The 18,138-nt window shown below is 29.6% G+C and overlaps 1 protein-coding gene across 4 annotated transcripts in view; it reads left to right on the top strand.

The window, feature by feature from the left end:
• The window catches only part of LOC106687478 (uncharacterized), a 47,520-nt gene that overhangs the window by 19,284 nt on the left and 10,098 nt on the right, over positions 1 to 18,138 (top strand). For 2 of the 4 annotated variants that reach the window (XM_067051448.1, XM_014431391.3), the window contains 6 exons: positions 4,639 to 4,779; positions 6,606 to 6,760; positions 9,920 to 10,041; positions 13,057 to 13,225; positions 14,978 to 15,114; positions 17,433 to 17,596. In XM_067051448.1, coding sequence (XP_066907549.1) covers positions 6,606 to 6,760; positions 9,920 to 10,041; positions 13,057 to 13,225; positions 14,978 to 15,114; positions 17,433 to 17,596 — 747 coding nt within the window. In that variant the 5' untranslated portion in view covers positions 4,639 to 4,779. The remainder of the gene's footprint in view (positions 1 to 4,638; positions 4,780 to 6,605; positions 6,761 to 9,919; positions 10,042 to 13,056; positions 13,226 to 14,977; positions 15,115 to 17,432; positions 17,597 to 18,138) is intronic. The other 2 variants (XM_014431390.3, XM_014431388.3) reach the window with 1 other exon arrangement.

Here is an 18,138-nt window from a genome sequence, read left to right as displayed (position 1 = left end):
TTTTTTTCTCTTTCCGAGAATATTCTTCGAATATCTCAGAATCTAGGAACATTAGAGGTCATCATTTGAGAGATAAGTTGAATCGTCCAAATATTTGAACTTAAACAAATAACCATCTTAAGCTAAGATAGAGCTTACAATTTTCGACTTAGCACCCTAAACTGTATGAAAGTCGAATTAGTCGATATACCTTTTGTACGGTTTAGTGACAATTGCTGAAGTTGGCCAACAAGTGGACTGGTGACCATGAATGTATTTTTTCAATTTTATTCCGCGGTTGGCAGTGTAGAAGAGTGTGATGTATGTCAGAGTGACTCCAAAGTATGCCCACTTCCGTTAGATCCTGCTCACCATTTCCTCTCTTGGTCTTATGGCTTTTCAATGTGTCGCCCTCACTCAAAGTCATCTCGAAATGTGTTTGTACACTTTGGACCCTTGTGCCTTGGTAACAAAAAATGGTCGGAGGCTTGTCGAGCACGATAAGATAATTACAGACTTCTAATGGTTACTATTCTTATTTTATGTGAATACATCTATGAGTTTGCTAATGTCTATGAAGTTTTTGAAGTCAACGTATTCTAAAAAGCCAAGTGATTAGCGCCAGCTGGACATGAATAGTGCGCGATCCCCGATTATCAAGCCTGCTGGTTGCCTGTATTCTTGCTCAAGTAGTGAATTTTTTTATAAATTGATACTCCATCAACAGCGTGGTGTGGTGATATCGAATTCACATATAAAGTCACTTTTGGCCGAATATGGATTACATAGATCTGCTATAGTGCATTAGCAGTCAGGAAGGTCTTTGGACCAATGCCAAGTTATAGCTGTGACACATGACTTTGAACGCTGTTATAGTTTTGACAAAGCATAATACGTTCCTCTTGATGTTAAACCTATAGAGATGAAATTGACAACATCTGATATTCCAAAAAAGTAGAAGCAGTGGCAGAAGAAAGGAAACTCCTACGTAGATTCAATGTTTGTCCGAAACCTTGCTGTATCGATACACCTATTATCTCCTTTTTAATCAAAAATAAAATTTTTCAGTTCAGGCGGACTTCTTACTGTTCAAGAATAGTTACAACCTAGGCACTTCCCTCTAATGTAAACATTTGGACAGTCACAGCCAATCCTTGTAGCAGGAAAAAAATAAAAGATTTTTTTGTTTTTAACTGCTGTTAAAAAACGGTGGTAAAGAAAGTAGGGTGAATGGATACACTAATTATTTTAGTAGAGCAAGCTAAACTGCTTTTCTAAAAAATAAAAATACTTTAACTTTTTGTTATTCTCTCATTTCCTGGAATTTGAGGACATATCGCACTTTTGCTGTAATGGTGTTGTATTTTTTGCTTAACGTGTCCCGCAGATAATTACGTGGAAGAAAGGACCTGAAGTTAACAATTTTTAAGTTTAAATCAAGGGATGTAACTTGCTATGTACGGAAAATCATGTAGCAATGAGATTAGTAGTTGTGTGCTAATATTCATAGAAAACCAAGTTAAAAAATGTAACAAGGTAACAAATGACGGAGTTTATTTAATTTTTGCAGTGATAATTGCACTGGCTACCAAAAAAATCGAAATATGATAAACTTATATCAGTACAAACTACTGCTCTGCGTGATAAAACAATTATGAATTTAAGACGTCCGACTCAAAAAAATCTTTCTCTGTCCAAAGAAAAACACAAGAGTTTGATTTAATTAATATAATAGCCTGAACATTTTTATTTTAGATTAATTTTATTTATTCTTGTTTGAGAGGGGTTTAGTTTATTCTTAATTTAAAACAAATTTGATCCTTTTTTTTCTCTCAAACTTTATTCTTTACAAAGATTTTTAACTTTATTCTTTATTCTTGTAAAGAATTCTGTAAAGAATAAAGTTGAGAGAAAAAAAGGATCAAATTTGTTTTAAATTAAGAATTTTTATTTTATTTTTTACTCTAATTTTTTAAGTTTTTTTTCGTTTTTATAATGCAAACTTTTTGGGGGGAAATTTATGTGTTATTGTTTCGGCTTTTATTTATATTTTGTATGATTAGCATTATGTAAAATGTGTCACTATGCAATAAAAATAACGATATGAAGAATTGAAATTATCGTAGGTGAGAATGGAAATGTTTTTGTAATGAAATAATTGGTCCATTTATTACTCTAATGCATTTTCGGAGCTTAGAAGAAATTTCTACACCAACCGGAGTAACTAAAAAAAAAAAAAACTGCATTCGGATACGGAAAACCTGTGGTAGGAAAGAAAGGGCATTCTCGTCAGCTTTCTCAACTGCAGGTAAAGAGGACTAAAATTAGTTGGCTAGCCTGACTGAATTCTCTGTCCCAAAAAGTTTATTTAGTTACGGAGGTAGGATAAAGGGCTTTGCTTATATGGATGATAAGGGGAAACTAATAATAATAAATTAATTATCTTATAATTAATTTAGTAAGGGATTAATAATACACCCTATTAGATAATAATAATGTGTTTCGGCTCTCTGGAAGGTACCTTTTAATAGTTCTATTTCTGTCATAATGGAGTTTCAATCTCATAATTTCCATAAAACGCAATTCTATAATTAACTGATATATTGTTTTCATTATATTAAAATAGCTGAGTCCAATATAAAGAAATAATTGAACGTTTCATGAAGCCTTTTGGTTCGTGATTACATCGGGTTTGGCCATCTCTTCCCCTCCTGTTAACATGTGCATTGATTATCGACGTTTTCCTATCTGGAATTATAAATGGTTAACTGGATTCAGAATGATTCTGTGACATTAAATTTTCATGTGCATCTAGATCATTCCAAGTGGGGACTTTTTATCTTGTAATTAATCAACGCTGGTAGTTTGGACGGCTTAGTTAAGTTTTATCTCTTGGTATCTCTGCCCCCGAATCATACAAGGCTCAGTCACGAAGTTATTAAATCTATCGCCATTTTTTGATGCTCTTATTCATTTACCCGACACGATTTATCTATATCAAATTTATTATTCACTTCCTTTAAAATGATCTTTTGACTCTTGTTTATTAAAGTATCATTGTTATCGTTGAAATTAACCATTTTTTCTTTTTAATTTATTTATTGGTATTTGCAACTGTGTTAAAATATATACAACAAGTAAATTTTATGTTAGTTATACAATGGCATGATGCAGACATGTGGAGAATCTACCTATTGATAGAAATCCAATAACATTTCTAAAGGAGAATTTCTCCAGGCCATCTACTTTTCAGACGCCAAGGAGGATTATTAGGTAATGAAGGAGAAGCCAGGTTAGGAACAAAAGGGTTTAGGCGGTTGAGAAGTTTATCATGGATTGGTATCTATCTGTTTTGGCCCAAATTGGCAATATATGGAACATTCAGTCCTGATGGAGGAAATCATAGGTTTATGAGGAAGGGTAAATGTGATTTGGTGGAATTTCTTGGATTGTATTTTATACCTCCAGTTTAAACGAAAATTTAAGGTTAGCAATTTAGGCAAACTTTTATTGAACAGCACTGTCTTCCCCTATTTCTCCTGTTTCGAACTCTTTGTTCCTTATAGGTTCCAAACCCATGCTCGCAGTTCTCCATTACTCTTATCGCAGTCGAATGGTAAAAAATTATTATTCCGTTGGCTTAATATTCATATTCATTAATATTACTGATTTAACACAATTTCTGATAGAAAATTAGAATTCACTTTTATCACATTATAATTATTTTGTTAGAATGGTGTAGCTTAGTGGATAAGGCAATGGGCTGCTAACTCTTGGGTCTAGGTTCGAACCCGTGTATCTTTTTTCTGTCCTAAGCATTAGTAGAAGACCCTCCCAGAATCTTCTGCCATATTGGTTATTCAAGCAATAGTACTTTTTAAACTTTTGTAATATTCCTAAATGAAATTACTGCTGTGGATGATATTTGAATAAATTGGATAACTGAATAAATTGTGTTTAAGAAATAACAATTTCTTTTAACAATTTAAATATTCCACACCGAAAAATTTAAAAAAATCTAGGATGTCCATGTGGCCTAGGCAAAGATGCACTATGACCTCAGTTTATCCTGCTTGAAGTTTAGAGCTATAGTCGTTTACCCCCACCCCCCTTTTTTTTTTAGTTTCCCCCCAAAAGCAATTAAATTCAGTGTTCTAACTTTTGGAACGAGGTATACATATTTCTTTTTATAGTTCATCAGGTCCGTACTTCGAGGTAAAATTGATACATTTTTTGAATACACAGGGATTATGATTATAATATTGATAATTATAAAGAAAGTGAAAAAAATTACGTTTTAAGATACAGGAAGGCTCAAGAGATCTGAAACTTTGGTGGAAGTAATATTAAGGATGATGTACATATGCGTCGGTCTGCAGGGATTTATTTCTCTCTGGAGCTCTTTTATCTGCATATTTTGAGTCTTTTAGGGTGAATAAAACTTCAATTTTACAAAAAAAAAAGAAAAAAAAAAGGACTTTATAGAACTGTTTTTTGTTTTTATTTTAAATGCTGAATGTATTTTTCCTTCTTTATTTTTTGAAAAATTACAGAAATTTATTCAAACTGACAATTTCATGGAATATTTCTCTTTATTTCTATTTATAGTTGTGATCCATGTGACCATAGCTAATGTAATATGTATAATTTGTATTGCAGGTTTTAGGATATTCAAATGAGCTTTGCTCAGGCCTTAGGGTTTTGGGTTCTGCAAGAATTCCCTAACAGGTCTTCTGGTACCGACCGCTTTAATGTAAAACTGTCAGCCAGATACAGTTCAACTACTCACAAGTCGCTGATGTTAGTATTATTTCTTGAAAATTGTTATTTCCATATTTGTGGTTGTAATTGAAAGACTCACATTTTAATGCATGCATTAGGATTTTAATATTTTTTTTTTTTTTGTTCGATTCATTATTATTTGTTGTTTGATTCCTTGAATTTTATAGCAATAGAAGTTATAAATATCAGATCTTTAATCAGTTTAAGAAGAAGAATAGTCTAAAAATGAAATGTGAAATATAAATGATGTAAATCTTTTTTGAGGAATCACAGTAAGACTTCAGTTGATATTGAAACTAAAATTATTTTATTTTGGCCTCGTTTCACATTGAATATTCAACTGGGTAGATATGTGCATGTTTAACAGTAGTGGGAAAGTTTAGTCGGCAACTTTTTGTCAACCCCTGATTGTTACCTAAAGGTTGCTGCTAACTAGAGTGGAATCCCACAAACTTCAAGGTTCATTTTGCAGAAACCTTAAGAAATTAACCATCATACTAGGGAATCAAACTCATGTTGCTCCAAAATGACCCTGTTGGGATCAGTTGAGAAAAAAAAATTGTATGGATCTATTTGAAAACTATTTTCAAGTGTTATTCTAATCTCTTTTTCAAACTCATCATTGGTTGCAAATCCATCCTTTTTTTTAGTTATTTTTCTTCCAGCGACCGTTTCAAATTTGTGACATAAATCAATTCATGAGGATTCAAACAAAGACCTAATTTATATGTCACCAGGATTTCCTTTAGATTATGTCTCCTTGCCAAAGATTTCCTCTGCTTTAACCATTCAACTAACAGTTCTTTATTGATCTCAGGCCCATGCAGTTGATTGTGGTTGTCATTTCTTATTTCTCAATTTTCGCTACATCAGGACTGTAAGATTTAAAACAGCATAATCTTCATCCATCTCTTTGTTCATGGTGATGATTATCGACTTACTTCATTGAAAAACTTCTTAAAGCTTCTTGCTTTTGGCGTGTGTCTTTAATTAAAATAAGATTACCTCCCTTCTTGGGTAAATGATATTTAGCATTAGACTCTATCGATGATATTATTGTGAATGGAAGTTGTTAGGAAATAAAAAAGTATTTCTTGTAAGATTAGAGAATATACCTTCATTTTGCTGATGAATTTAGGAAAATTATTCATTTTGAAAATATTTTGTAAAAATTATAGTTGGCGAAAAATATAAATATGTTAATGTTTTGACACTGAGAATAAATGGGCAGTCATTAAAATGAGTCTACCAATAGAAATTTTCTTGCTGCATGCATTAAATTTTAAAAGAAACTTGTGAGAAAATAAATGTTTTGACTAGTGTATAAATGCTTCCTCTGTGTGACGCGATACTGAATTATGTACTATAAGGCCCCTCGCACTTGAGAAGTGATTGAGACTGAATTCAAAGCTATTCCCCTCTACACTATTACTACAATAAGGTTTAAGTTGGGATCTGCACACGGGGCGGGATGATATTGAAGGGAGAGAGACTCCAAGTCGAAGTGATTCTCCATTTCCTAGGGACCTTTCTTCTGTATTATGAATTTTTCAAGAATATTGTACGACTAATGTATAATTTTAAAGATTGAAATTATGGTCTTCGCTTTTCAAAAAACTTTTTTCCATCGGAAATAACACCACTAATCCCAATATAAAAAATATACCATCATACAAAATGGCTATGAATAGTGCACATTTTAAATGATTTCTTTCTTAGTCTTGTTGATATGTGTAATAATTTTTGTTTAATTTATTTTATTCTAAATTGTATCATTATGGTTTAACCTTTAAATCACCATAATTAACTTAGATAGAAAAATTAACGGTTTTCTATTTTTACAGATGGAAGTGGATGATGAACATGATGTGGCTGTTGAAGAAACAGTTGTAAAGAAAAGGAGGAAAAAATTAACTGAAGAAAAATTTCTTCCTTTGCCAGATGATGTAATTGCTAACCTTACACCAGAAGTAGTTGAAGAACTTCAAATTTCTTATCAGTTAGTTTAATTTAAAATCAAGTTTTATCTTTTGCAATATTAATGTATTTGTTATTAGGTATTTTTATGTGTTTTGCTGAATGTAATTATTGCTATTAATTATTTATGCAAGTGTCTTTATGGAATTTTAAAATGTAATAAATAAAAAAGTCTGCCTACTAGATCAGTATAGCTCCCTAACCATTTCTATTATGTTCAAAGGAAAAACTGGTTCAATGATTTAATGTTAATGTTGGTGGAAATAAAAGTAGAAAAGAAAGAGGTAGTTTTAATTGCTTTATTTGACATGAAATTAATATATGCTAGATTTGCATGGTCCCTTGACAGGAGGATATGCTGCTTTATGTTTATGCATAGCATAAAAAAAAAAAAACATGAATTTTTTTTAAACTTTTTCCACTTATTGATTTATAACTCAGAAACAGTGTAATCATTATGGGGTGGTCTGTGGTAGATTTTTTTAATACTTAATTTTTGGATTCTTGAAATGTATCATTTTATTATTTATTTATTTTATTTTTTTTTTTGTGATTGATTGGAAAGACTCCTAAGTATATTTTTGTTATTTTATTAACAATTATAAACAAAACATCTGAACTGAGTCTAATACTGGTCTGATTCCCATGATATTTTGTAAGAAATTTAATTACCATGGAAATGAGATTTACAAATCACAAATAAAGTAGTAAAATAACATTAGTGTTGGTCCACCATACAAAACAGTATATTGCAAAAATATATTCCTTTTTTTTTTCTTAACTCTTTGGGATACTTATTACAAAAATCACTTATCTCTGTATTCACTTATGACATAGATATGTGTTTATGAAAAATCTAACCATACACCACATTGTAAAAAAAAATGGCAATGACAAGATCCAAGGATCATCTTGTGGTAACTTGTAAGTTTGGAATCAGATCAGAAAAAATTGGGACAATATTATCAAATAAAAGCTGCAGGGTGCTGATGGATTTTTTAATTTAATTTTTAGGTTCTGTTTCTTTATAGGTTAATTAGTTTTTTAACACAAATTTTTAGGAGAATTTGTTTATTCCTTGGTCAAGTATGAAGGTACAAAGACTAAACAAAAAAGAAATAAATTTTTATTGTTGTTTTATATTTATTTAATGTAATGCTTTACTTTTTTATTTTATTTATTTGTTTAAAATTTCCACACAATATTTTGGCATGTTTACGACTCAATAAAGTGGCATGGCATCTACTTTGAGAACCACTGTACTATAGAATGTGATAATAATACTAATTTTTCCAGTATATTAAATAAACTTTTAGTATTAAATTCCAGTTACATTTTGCCCTTCATCGATTCCACCCTGCCAAATGCATAAATTTAATGCTACACTCCATTATTAGTTCATTTTTTTTGTTTATTTAACAGATTTTTATGAATATTTTAAATTCTTTTCACATTTTGTTGATTTTACGCATAGCTATACTTAGTACAAGAGCCGAAGAGGAGAAAAAAAGCCAGTTATCTCACCCCAATTTTTGATCACTTTAATGAAAACTATGTATAATTGGTAGTCAAAATTCATGTCTGCCAAGTATAGGTAAGGAGAATAAAAAATGGTGGCTGTTTTTTAAAAAAAATTAATTTTTCGTTCGGAGCTCTATATCTCAAAAAGCAGGAACAATACAAGAAAACCTAAGAGAATGTCATTTAAAGAAGAGCAAATTTGCTAAAATATGAGCCCTAATAGAGCTATTTACGTTAAATAGTTTTCAAGATATAGCTTTTTAAAAGGCAACATTTCATAAAAATGTTGTATGGGACATACTGAAAGATCAGTAGTTAGTGAATTTATTTTGAAAAATCTATATCTCAAAAACCATTTGACGTACAGATGTCTATTAGCACTCAAATTAAAGCTAGTTTAATGAGCTATAAAGTATTTTATGATGTTTATCTTCGTAGGAGTAATAGTTTACCTGAAATCTGCTAAAATAATTTGATTTATAGTTGTTCTGACAAATTTTCATTTGCCAAATTTATATTCATATGTGAATATCATAAAAAACTTCTACCCCTACCAAGATAAGTATCATAAACTACTTTATAGTAAGTTAAATTTCCTATATTTTGAGTGTTGGCAGACATATGTGCGTCTTATGGATCAAAAGATATATTTTTCAAAAATCCAACATTTTATACCAACTAGAAATTAACATTTTGTGAGTTTATTTTGTCAAATATCATAAAAACTACTACTCCTACAAGGATAAACATAATTACCCATTTTGTAGTAAATTTAACTAGCTTTAATTTGACCGCTGGCAGACATCTGTACGTCCAATGGTTTATGAAACGAAGTTTTTCATAAATCAAACTTATTGTCCGAACAACTATAAATCAATTTATTTCAGCAAATATCATGAAAACTACTATTCCTACGAAGGTAATGGTCATAAACTTCTTTATAGTCCATTAAACTAGCTTTAATTTGAGTGCTAATAGACATCTGTACGTCACATAGTTACTGAGATATAGATTTCTTAAAATAATTTAGCTATCTACTAATCTTTCAGAAGATTTGTAAGAAATTTTGCTTTTTAAAAAGCTATATCTTGAGAACTATTGGACATAAATAGCTCTTTTAGGGCTAATATTTCAGCAAATTTAATTTTCTTTAAATAATGTTCTCTTAGATTTTCTAGTGTTGTTGGTAGTTTTTAAGATATAGAGCTCCGAATGAAAAATTAAGGTTTTAAAACAGCTGCCATTTTTTATTCCCCCTACCTATACATGGCAGACTCATCAATTTTGTATGATATAGTAATTATACATAGTTTTCATTAAAGTAATCAAAAATTGGGGTGAGATAACTACCTTTTTTTCTTCCCGCCTCTTGTACTAACTGAAACACACATTACAATCAAAACTCCTACAAACTAACAGTAGCTTTCCATACTTTCAGTATTAAATTCTCTTCATTGTTTACACACATTTCTTATTATCTAAATGTAAACCATTCTTGCATGCTCATGTCTAAGAATAGTGAAAAAGCTTATCGTTGTAAAGGTTTTTCTCTTTCCAAGTATTATTAAACCAAGAATTTGTTGTGATTTACTCTTATTCAAATGAATCTTTATTAATTATTTTTCTTTGTAACTTACTAGAATACTCTACTTTGTTTCAGACTCCTTCAAACAATCATGAGGATACCTAGAATAGAACCTTTCCTTGATAAACCCAACGAAAATTTATTTGGCATGGCTACATATTTTAAAATCATAAAAAAACCAATGTGGTTGACAGAAGGTATGTTTAAAAGAAATAGTATATATATTATCACCTTTCCATGTTTTTCATGGATCATTTTAACTATAAGGGCCGTTCTGGATAAATTACTTCTCACTATCAAGCAATTGATTTAATCAAAAAATTTAAGGGGAAAAAGTTATTGGTCTATGACTATAGGACAGGTAGTTAAGGAAAGGTGTTCAAACAGGAAAAAAAAAATTTATTAGATGGGCCAAAATCAGTTATAAATAAAACTATCTCTAATCTGTCATGGATACAATGTTTAATATTTTATTATTTATTAATGTTTAATGTACAACCATTAATAATTAAAATTGTATTCATCGCAATTTAGCCAGTTTTTTTTTTTAAACTAATTTTTACTTGCTCTGATTTTTACCTGTCTTGAAGGTCATTATCAGTGCTAAAATAATATAAAAAGATCAAAAAAAAAAATATTGTAAACTATGGTAGAACTATAAGACAACATACCTATATGAAATTGAAAAAATAGAAATAGAATTACTCCTCTTATTTCTGGGAATTTATTTACAACGTGGGAAAATATATATCCTTTAGTTAATTATTAATTTTTTTTATAGTTTATATTTCTCCATTTTTATCATTACTAACAATGAGACTTGGTTAATCATTCCAAATAAAAAAAAAAATTAAGAGTTCTTTAGAGGAAACTATTATGAAAATTCAGCATTTAAGTCTTATCAGACTATTCCAATGAGTAAAAATGGTTATTGGAGAAGATGGTCGAGGGGTGCGGTCAGCAAAGAAACAACATAAATAAACAAAAAAATATTTATTTATTTGTATTCTGTGTATCATAGTGAAACATTTATAAGTTGATTCCTAATTATACTTGGTGTATGTTTTACAAAGTCCAGTTACTGCATACTTCACTGATAGTTATTTTATTTTATTATTTTATTCATTTAAAAAATTACATACAATATGGTCCGACCAGATGACAGCATCTATCGGTCGGTGCCAAATAACACATAAAAGTGATAGACATTAGTAAAATGTACATATTACAGTTAAAACTATTAGGGTGTTGTGGAGGTATACAATTTTTAACGTACATAAATGCAGTATGAATTGGTCTAAAGTGATATAATTAATATTTTAATTAATAACTACCAAATGATAATAAAATTATTATTATTAAAAAAAACAATAAAATAATAATAATAATAAAAACAACTGGAAGGATTCTGAAGTGAATAATAAAGCTGCAAATTTACAATTAGTGAATTAATATAATAATGAGAATAAAACAAGATGAAACAGAATATAAGAAGATGACCAGAGTTGCGGTAAAAAAAAGAACAAATAATTAAAAACTATTTGTTCTTTTTTGACCGCGACCCTGACAATCTTCTTATATTTAAAGTTATATGGTCAACTATACAAATATATATATAAACAAGGATCCAATTAATATCTGTTACTAAGAACACACATACATTGCTACTAGAGATTGTAATATAGTAAATAAATTATGTGGAGTTAAGAAAAAAATACAGGCATTTATGATCTTTTGGTGAATCAAAATCAATTATAGGGAATTGTAGAAGTAAGAAAGTACCCAGTTAAATTTTTTTTTTTTTGTCGTAGATTTATTTACTAGTTCTTCTGGTAAGCGATTGAACAGATATGGTATGATATAGTCTAATGTACATATACCAGATTTTGTTTCTAACATTTTTTAGATATATTATTTCTTTTCTAAATAATTTTTTATCTATAAATTTTAAGATAATTCTATGAAAATAAAATAGTTTAGGTGGTAAAGTACCAACGATTTTAAGATTTTCTGTTTTATTATTGCGTTGCATTATTGTTCTCAATGTTCAATTTTGTAGTTTTGCAAGTTTTCATAAATAACTGTCAGCACTGGCACCATAACATTCGATCCCATATCTTAATACGATTCAAATAATGCTTTGTACACGATTATTAAAGTTTCTCTTCTAAGTAGAAATTGGAGGTAATAAATTTTATATGAGCATACTCTTAATCTCTTTATAATATTTAATATGTGTAGTTCCCAAGAAAAAACATTATCCACAGTAACACCTAGATATTTATATTTTTTTACAACATTTAGTGTTTTACAGCTACATATTTTTATATTATTAATGTTAGTGAGACAGTCACAGTCATGGGATTTAATTTCAGGGTTGTCTACAGAAGGCATATGGGGTGATTTTATCAACCGTTTTATCTTTGTTAACTATAAGTCCTTTGTGTCATAAGCCAATTTAAAAAAATTAAAATAGTAATTTCAGGATTTTTCCAGAGCTATGTTGTAATTTTTATGGTAAGTGATAAAAAGAGAATCGTTGGCAAAGAAATATTTGTTGTCACTTATAACTTTGTGAATGTCGTTTTTATAGATATTGAAGGCATTAGTAGGCTTAATAGGGCATTAGTAGTCCATAGTTGAAGGCATTAGGTCATTAGTAGCCCTACTTAGTTAAAGAAATAATAGTTAAAAATCTACTTTTGGTAAGTACAGTTGATACCATGTTTTTCTTTGAAACAAGTCAAGAAGTGCTGGTATTTTTTTTATATTTTTTTGGAGTTAGTTGGATCCGATTTAACTGCACTCATACAGAAAACCATAATTCTAATAATAATAATAATAATAATAGCAACTGTTAGGTTAACTCTCTGCTTATAGTTTATAGCTGATAGGTTATGTTGTGTTATATATATGTTATGTTAAAATTTATTTTAATTAAAGTTTTAAAGAAATATTTAATCAAAGTTGTCTTTAATCTGGGATGAAAATAAGCCATTGAAACAACTGTTAGGTTAGTTAACTATTATAATTATTTGTTTAGGTTAGTTTTATTGTGTACATCATCAAACTCTCTTGATAATAATAATTATCAAAGCTCCAGTAATTCTCATTGATGACTTATATATCTTAAGTGAGAAACTACTTTCAATGAATGTCTAATTTTTGCCTCTATAACTGTTTTAATTAAAGGTTATTATTAAATATTTTAGTGCAGAGGAAGTTACTTGGTCGAGAATATGATGGAATTGGTAGCTTTGTTGCTGATATAAGACTGATCATCGAAAATTGCTACAGGTATTGGGGAGCCACCCACAAGTTTTCAACAAGGGCCCTTTACATGGAGCACAAACTCGAACAAAGACTGTCAAATTTGCCTCAGTAAGTAATTCTTTAGTAGATATAACTATAAAAATTAATTGAATTAGAAATAGCAAGTATTTATAAAATTGGTTTACATCAGTTCTCTATCTCTGTTGCCTTTTTTTCATCATGTATGTATGTTTATATATTGTGAACTTGTAGCCAATAATATATTTTCACTAGGGTGCAAAATGTTTCTGAGGTTCCAGCGTGTCTCCAGAATGCTTATTGCAGAGGCCGTGAATCACCAACCCACCAAAAAAAGTTTAAAAAAAACTTACTTTTAAAGAATAGTTAGGTATTTTGTACAATTTTGTGACAATATGTCCACCTTAATAAATTTTATCAGATGATATTTTAATTCACATTTTATAATGCATATTATGGTGAAATTTGTATTTTCAAGCATCTTAAATTTTGAATGCCAAGTCTCCTAGGTTCTCCAGACCCTTGATGATATCTCTCGAACATGATTTGGGTGTTCAAACTTATTGTGCACTCCTACGATTTCTTTAATTACATGAATGTTTAGCCTTTAGTTTTAATTTTATTACAATTTAAATACTTTTTCCTTATTTTAAATATTTTTTTTATAATGACTGAGTAAGAATAAAAAATATATATTAAGTCTTCAGTGTTGTAAATCATAGAACAACTTCATAAATATTCTGGTCAAATATTCTTTTGATTCATTTTTATTTGTATTAAATGATGGTAGTCACCTTTATGTCAGGGAGCTGGAAGTTAACCTTTATGTCATCCGGTTTGTTTTTTTTTATCTTATTGAGAGGTAGGTAGTCTTCCAGAAGATTTTTGTTCCATTTTTATTTTTTGAAAATTTATAAAATAAAAAATCTTTTGTTTATTTATACCTGTATTTTTTCAGATATAGGAAATATAATATTTTCTACTTTTACTAATTAATTTTCTACTTTTCCTTAGTTAAATAACATATTTCTCAACTAATGCTAAGATAAGATCTTGCTTGTCCCTTTGTACCCATAGGCTGAAAGCTGGTACACGTTGTTTATGCTTTCAGACTCATATATATGAAAGAAGTATTTGGTTTTATTTAATAAACATTTAGTCTGTTTAAAAATATAGTATCAATAGAAAATATTGATCCTAGAAAACCGATCGTAGCTGATAGTATCCCTCTAACTCAATGTAATCGGCCATCGTTATTCAGTAAAGTTTTACTTTAGATTTGAGGTTTAACTTTTTTTTTGCAACAGGTAATCATTTTATCTGAGATTTCAGAAATTGTAGTTAAAATCGTGTTAGCACAATCTGTCCATAATGGATCAAGTTTAACTTGTAGGAATACGAAATGTAGACTAAATAGGATAAGTTTTATTAACACTTAAATTAACAAATGTATATTATAACAACAATATAACAAGGTGAGAGGTAAATCTAATAAAGTTTAACTTACCTTCAATGTTGCTAGCAAAGGCCGCCATGACTACAGTGTTGCCAATAAGGACCACCACACAACTTACTTTTGTTTATATTCATTTTTACGTATCTGCCTCTCATCTTTTATTTTAATTTTTTTATTATTTACATTTATATTGTTAATTTTCTGAATAGATGTATCTTCTGATTTATTTGCTGTTGCTAAAAATGTAGTTATCTTATTTTTTTACAGTTCTGAACTTATTATACTTATATTTTTAAATAACATTTTCAAAAGTTGAGTGTATTCTATAGTAATGATATTATTTTTATTTTATTTGTACTTTATTTATTTGCTTATTTCTTTGTTAGATCTTTACAGGATAAATGCTTGGATCCAGAACTAAATGCTAAAGAAGTTATTGTGAAAATAGAAAACACAGATGAATATTACAATAATGTAGAACCAGAGCCTGTAAAAGAATCACTGCCAGTTACAACTATAAAAGGTAAAAAGTGTATCATCTATAGGAGTAAATGTTTTGTTATGTCATTGTGTAAAAAAACAAACAAACAAAAAATTTGTTTCTGTTACAATTCTGATCTGCATATTATGGTTCTGTTGGAAATTGTATAAAAAATGAAATATAAATATGTAACATAAAAATATTTAATTTAAAAATAATAAAAAATTTTTATCAAATAACAGTAATTTTTGACTTCATGAAACAAAATAAGGAAATGTTATGTAAAAAAAAATATTATGTCCTGCTTAAAATGAATTAACTAATGTAATATTTAATTTGGTATCTTTAAATAGTATTGTAAAAAATAATAAAAGTTGCCGACTGGTAGTCAGGAAAGTAGGAAAAGTAACTGACATGCTCTATGTAAACTGCAACATTATGAAATAGATATTATTAGGTCCTATACAGATAGATACAGAACTCATCAAGATGTACTTCTTTTCATATCTGTGATACCTTTACAAGATTCATTGTTTCAACATTTTTTGAAAAGTAGTAGCAATTTATACTGCTGCTTTAAATTAACATGTTTACTGCTATAGTTTCCATCATGAGAGTAGAATTTTGGATAAAGGGACTGTTCAGCCAGTATGTGGATAAATATGTAGCCATGTTTGGATATCGTGCTAATAAAGGCCATTGTAGTGAGGTTTCATCTTAAGAGAGCTGAGGTTTCATCTTAGCAACCTCAAAACTGTAGTGGTACTATTCGATTTTAGCCTGGCCTGGTTAACTTCTATTTTGTGGCAGCCCCATGGAATGAAAATATCCGACTTTCTCAATTTGGTTATAATAAGCCGGTAACCTGTTCAGTAACCCTCATTCAATCAAGTGACTGTAAGTTGTTTCTTTAGTTTAATTCATATAATTGAAATTTAAAATCCTGTTGATGGGTAAAGAAGTCATCTTACAATTCAATAGGAAAACAGTGTTTTTCCCCACCAAGTTGTTTGTTGTTGTCTTCTTTAAATTCATACAAATAGGGGTTTGCTATTATTTTTATTTATTTTATTTTTTTGGAAAATGGGTATTTCAATACTCTTGGACAAAACTTTGATTGTAAACTTAGAAAATAGGCAAAGTCAGTCAGTCATATGTAACTCTTGAAACGCAATTTCAACATCCGCAAAATTATCAAATTTTTTCCCTTGAAGGAAATGAACCATGGATCGAAACAAGTAATAATCCAATGGTGCAAGGTCTGGACTATATGGTGGATGAGGTAGGAGTTTGAACCCATAAAGTTCTTTAAACTTTTCTTTGGTTCGAAGGGAAGTGTGAGGACAAGGAGCATTATCTTGTTAGAATAAAATTCCTTTTCTGTTGATCAAATCAGGATCACACTCTTGCCTACAATGTTTTCAGTTGTTCGTAGTTGAGTTCAGAATTTATAGAGCATCTATCAGAAACAAATTCATGATGAACAACAACCTCAAAATTCCAAAAAAAACGCAAAGCATGGATTTTTTCAAATTGCGGCAACCGGAAAAGCAGTTTGACTGCTATCTAGCCATTCCTCAAGGTATTTGGATTTTGCCGGGAAATCCACTTTTCATCATAGGTGACAATCTTCTGGTAAAATCTCATGCCAGAAGGTTTTTCACTAAAATTTCTAACCTAGCTGATTCCTGAGGAGGAAGTTCCTGAGGGACCGGTTTACTGCTCTTTTTCACCTTTTCCATGGAGAGTAGATTTGGACTACTAACAGTATCTTTCGACACACCACACTCCCTGGCAAGGTCACGAGTACTTATACTTCCTGCAGAACCTCATCAATATCCATTAATTGTCGCTCAGAGCCCTTCCTTTCCAATGTCGTATCTCCACCACTAAATTTTTCAAACCAATGCCGCACAGTACACTGGTCAAGGACACTTTCCCCTTCATATTTAATAATTTCGCAAGTTGCTTCAGCGGCTGTGAAATTTGTTTCCAATAATGCCTTAAAAATTACGAGAATTTGTAGGACACTATCAGAAGAAACATTTCTTTGAAACAAATAACTAAACTGATGCTTTTTTTTTTTTTTTTTTTTAAGAAGTCGAATAGGATTAAACAAGCTTATATAATGCTCTAAAAGGATTATTATATATTACATAGGATTAAAATATTTACAGTCCTTTGAAATCTTGAATTTGATAAAACATTGATTTTTTTGTTTATGTAACCCATTAATACACACATACACATTACAGTTTTTGTTTTTTTAAAATATGTTTTATTGTCTTTTGATTTTTAATCAAATTTATCATATTTACTTTATTTGATCCTGAGAATAATCCTTATCATACTGATTTTAGGTTTTGAATCGAAAATTCTGAATAAAGTACTGGAAAGTGAAGATCCTGAAGACATGGCAGAAGATACTGAAGAGCAAGCAAAGAAAGAAGCCCTCATGTTGGATTGGGAAAAGGAAAATTTAGTTGATGATTATCAGAAAGATAAAATAAATACAACATGGCAGGTAGTTCTTGTTTACTATTTCTAAAGTTCATTATTAATCCTGAATGTAATTAAGTACAAGAAAGCAGATGTGATAAGTACAATCTGAGATAAGTGATAAAGTTATAATTTTATAATGAGTATGTACCTAAAAATCTTCCCTTGCCATTACTAATAGTCCTACTCGAAAACATTTCAGAAAAAACCCAGTCTACTCTTTCTACTTAATCAATTGCCGTAATGATAGTAGTTGTCAATCTGATTTGTACAGTAGTCAGCCATACAAAGATCTCATTATAGTTTGCCTCTGAAATAAAGGATTGATATAGGCAGAAAATCGTTACTGCTGTCTTTAAGTGTGGATTTCCCTCCATAGCCTGATGGAATATTATATTTTGATTATTTGAGAACTGTTATCATTGCTTTTACTCTTAATTATTAAATCTGAAAGTGGAATTTTAGCTTAGTACAAAACATGAATTAGATATTGTAAACATGTGATATTTTCAAACGAAATTGTTTGATCAACTAGGCTGAACTAGGATGATGTGAATCAATAATTTA

The sequence above is a fragment of the Halyomorpha halys genome, unplaced genomic scaffold (genome assembly GCF_000696795.3).
Source record: "Halyomorpha halys isolate HHAL.00 unplaced genomic scaffold, Hhal_1.1 Scaffold968.1, whole genome shotgun sequence".
Classification (NCBI taxonomy): domain Eukaryota; kingdom Metazoa; phylum Arthropoda; class Insecta; order Hemiptera; family Pentatomidae; genus Halyomorpha; species Halyomorpha halys.
Note: the sequence above shows the minus strand (reverse complement) of the source record. Positions and strands in the feature narration are given on the sequence as shown.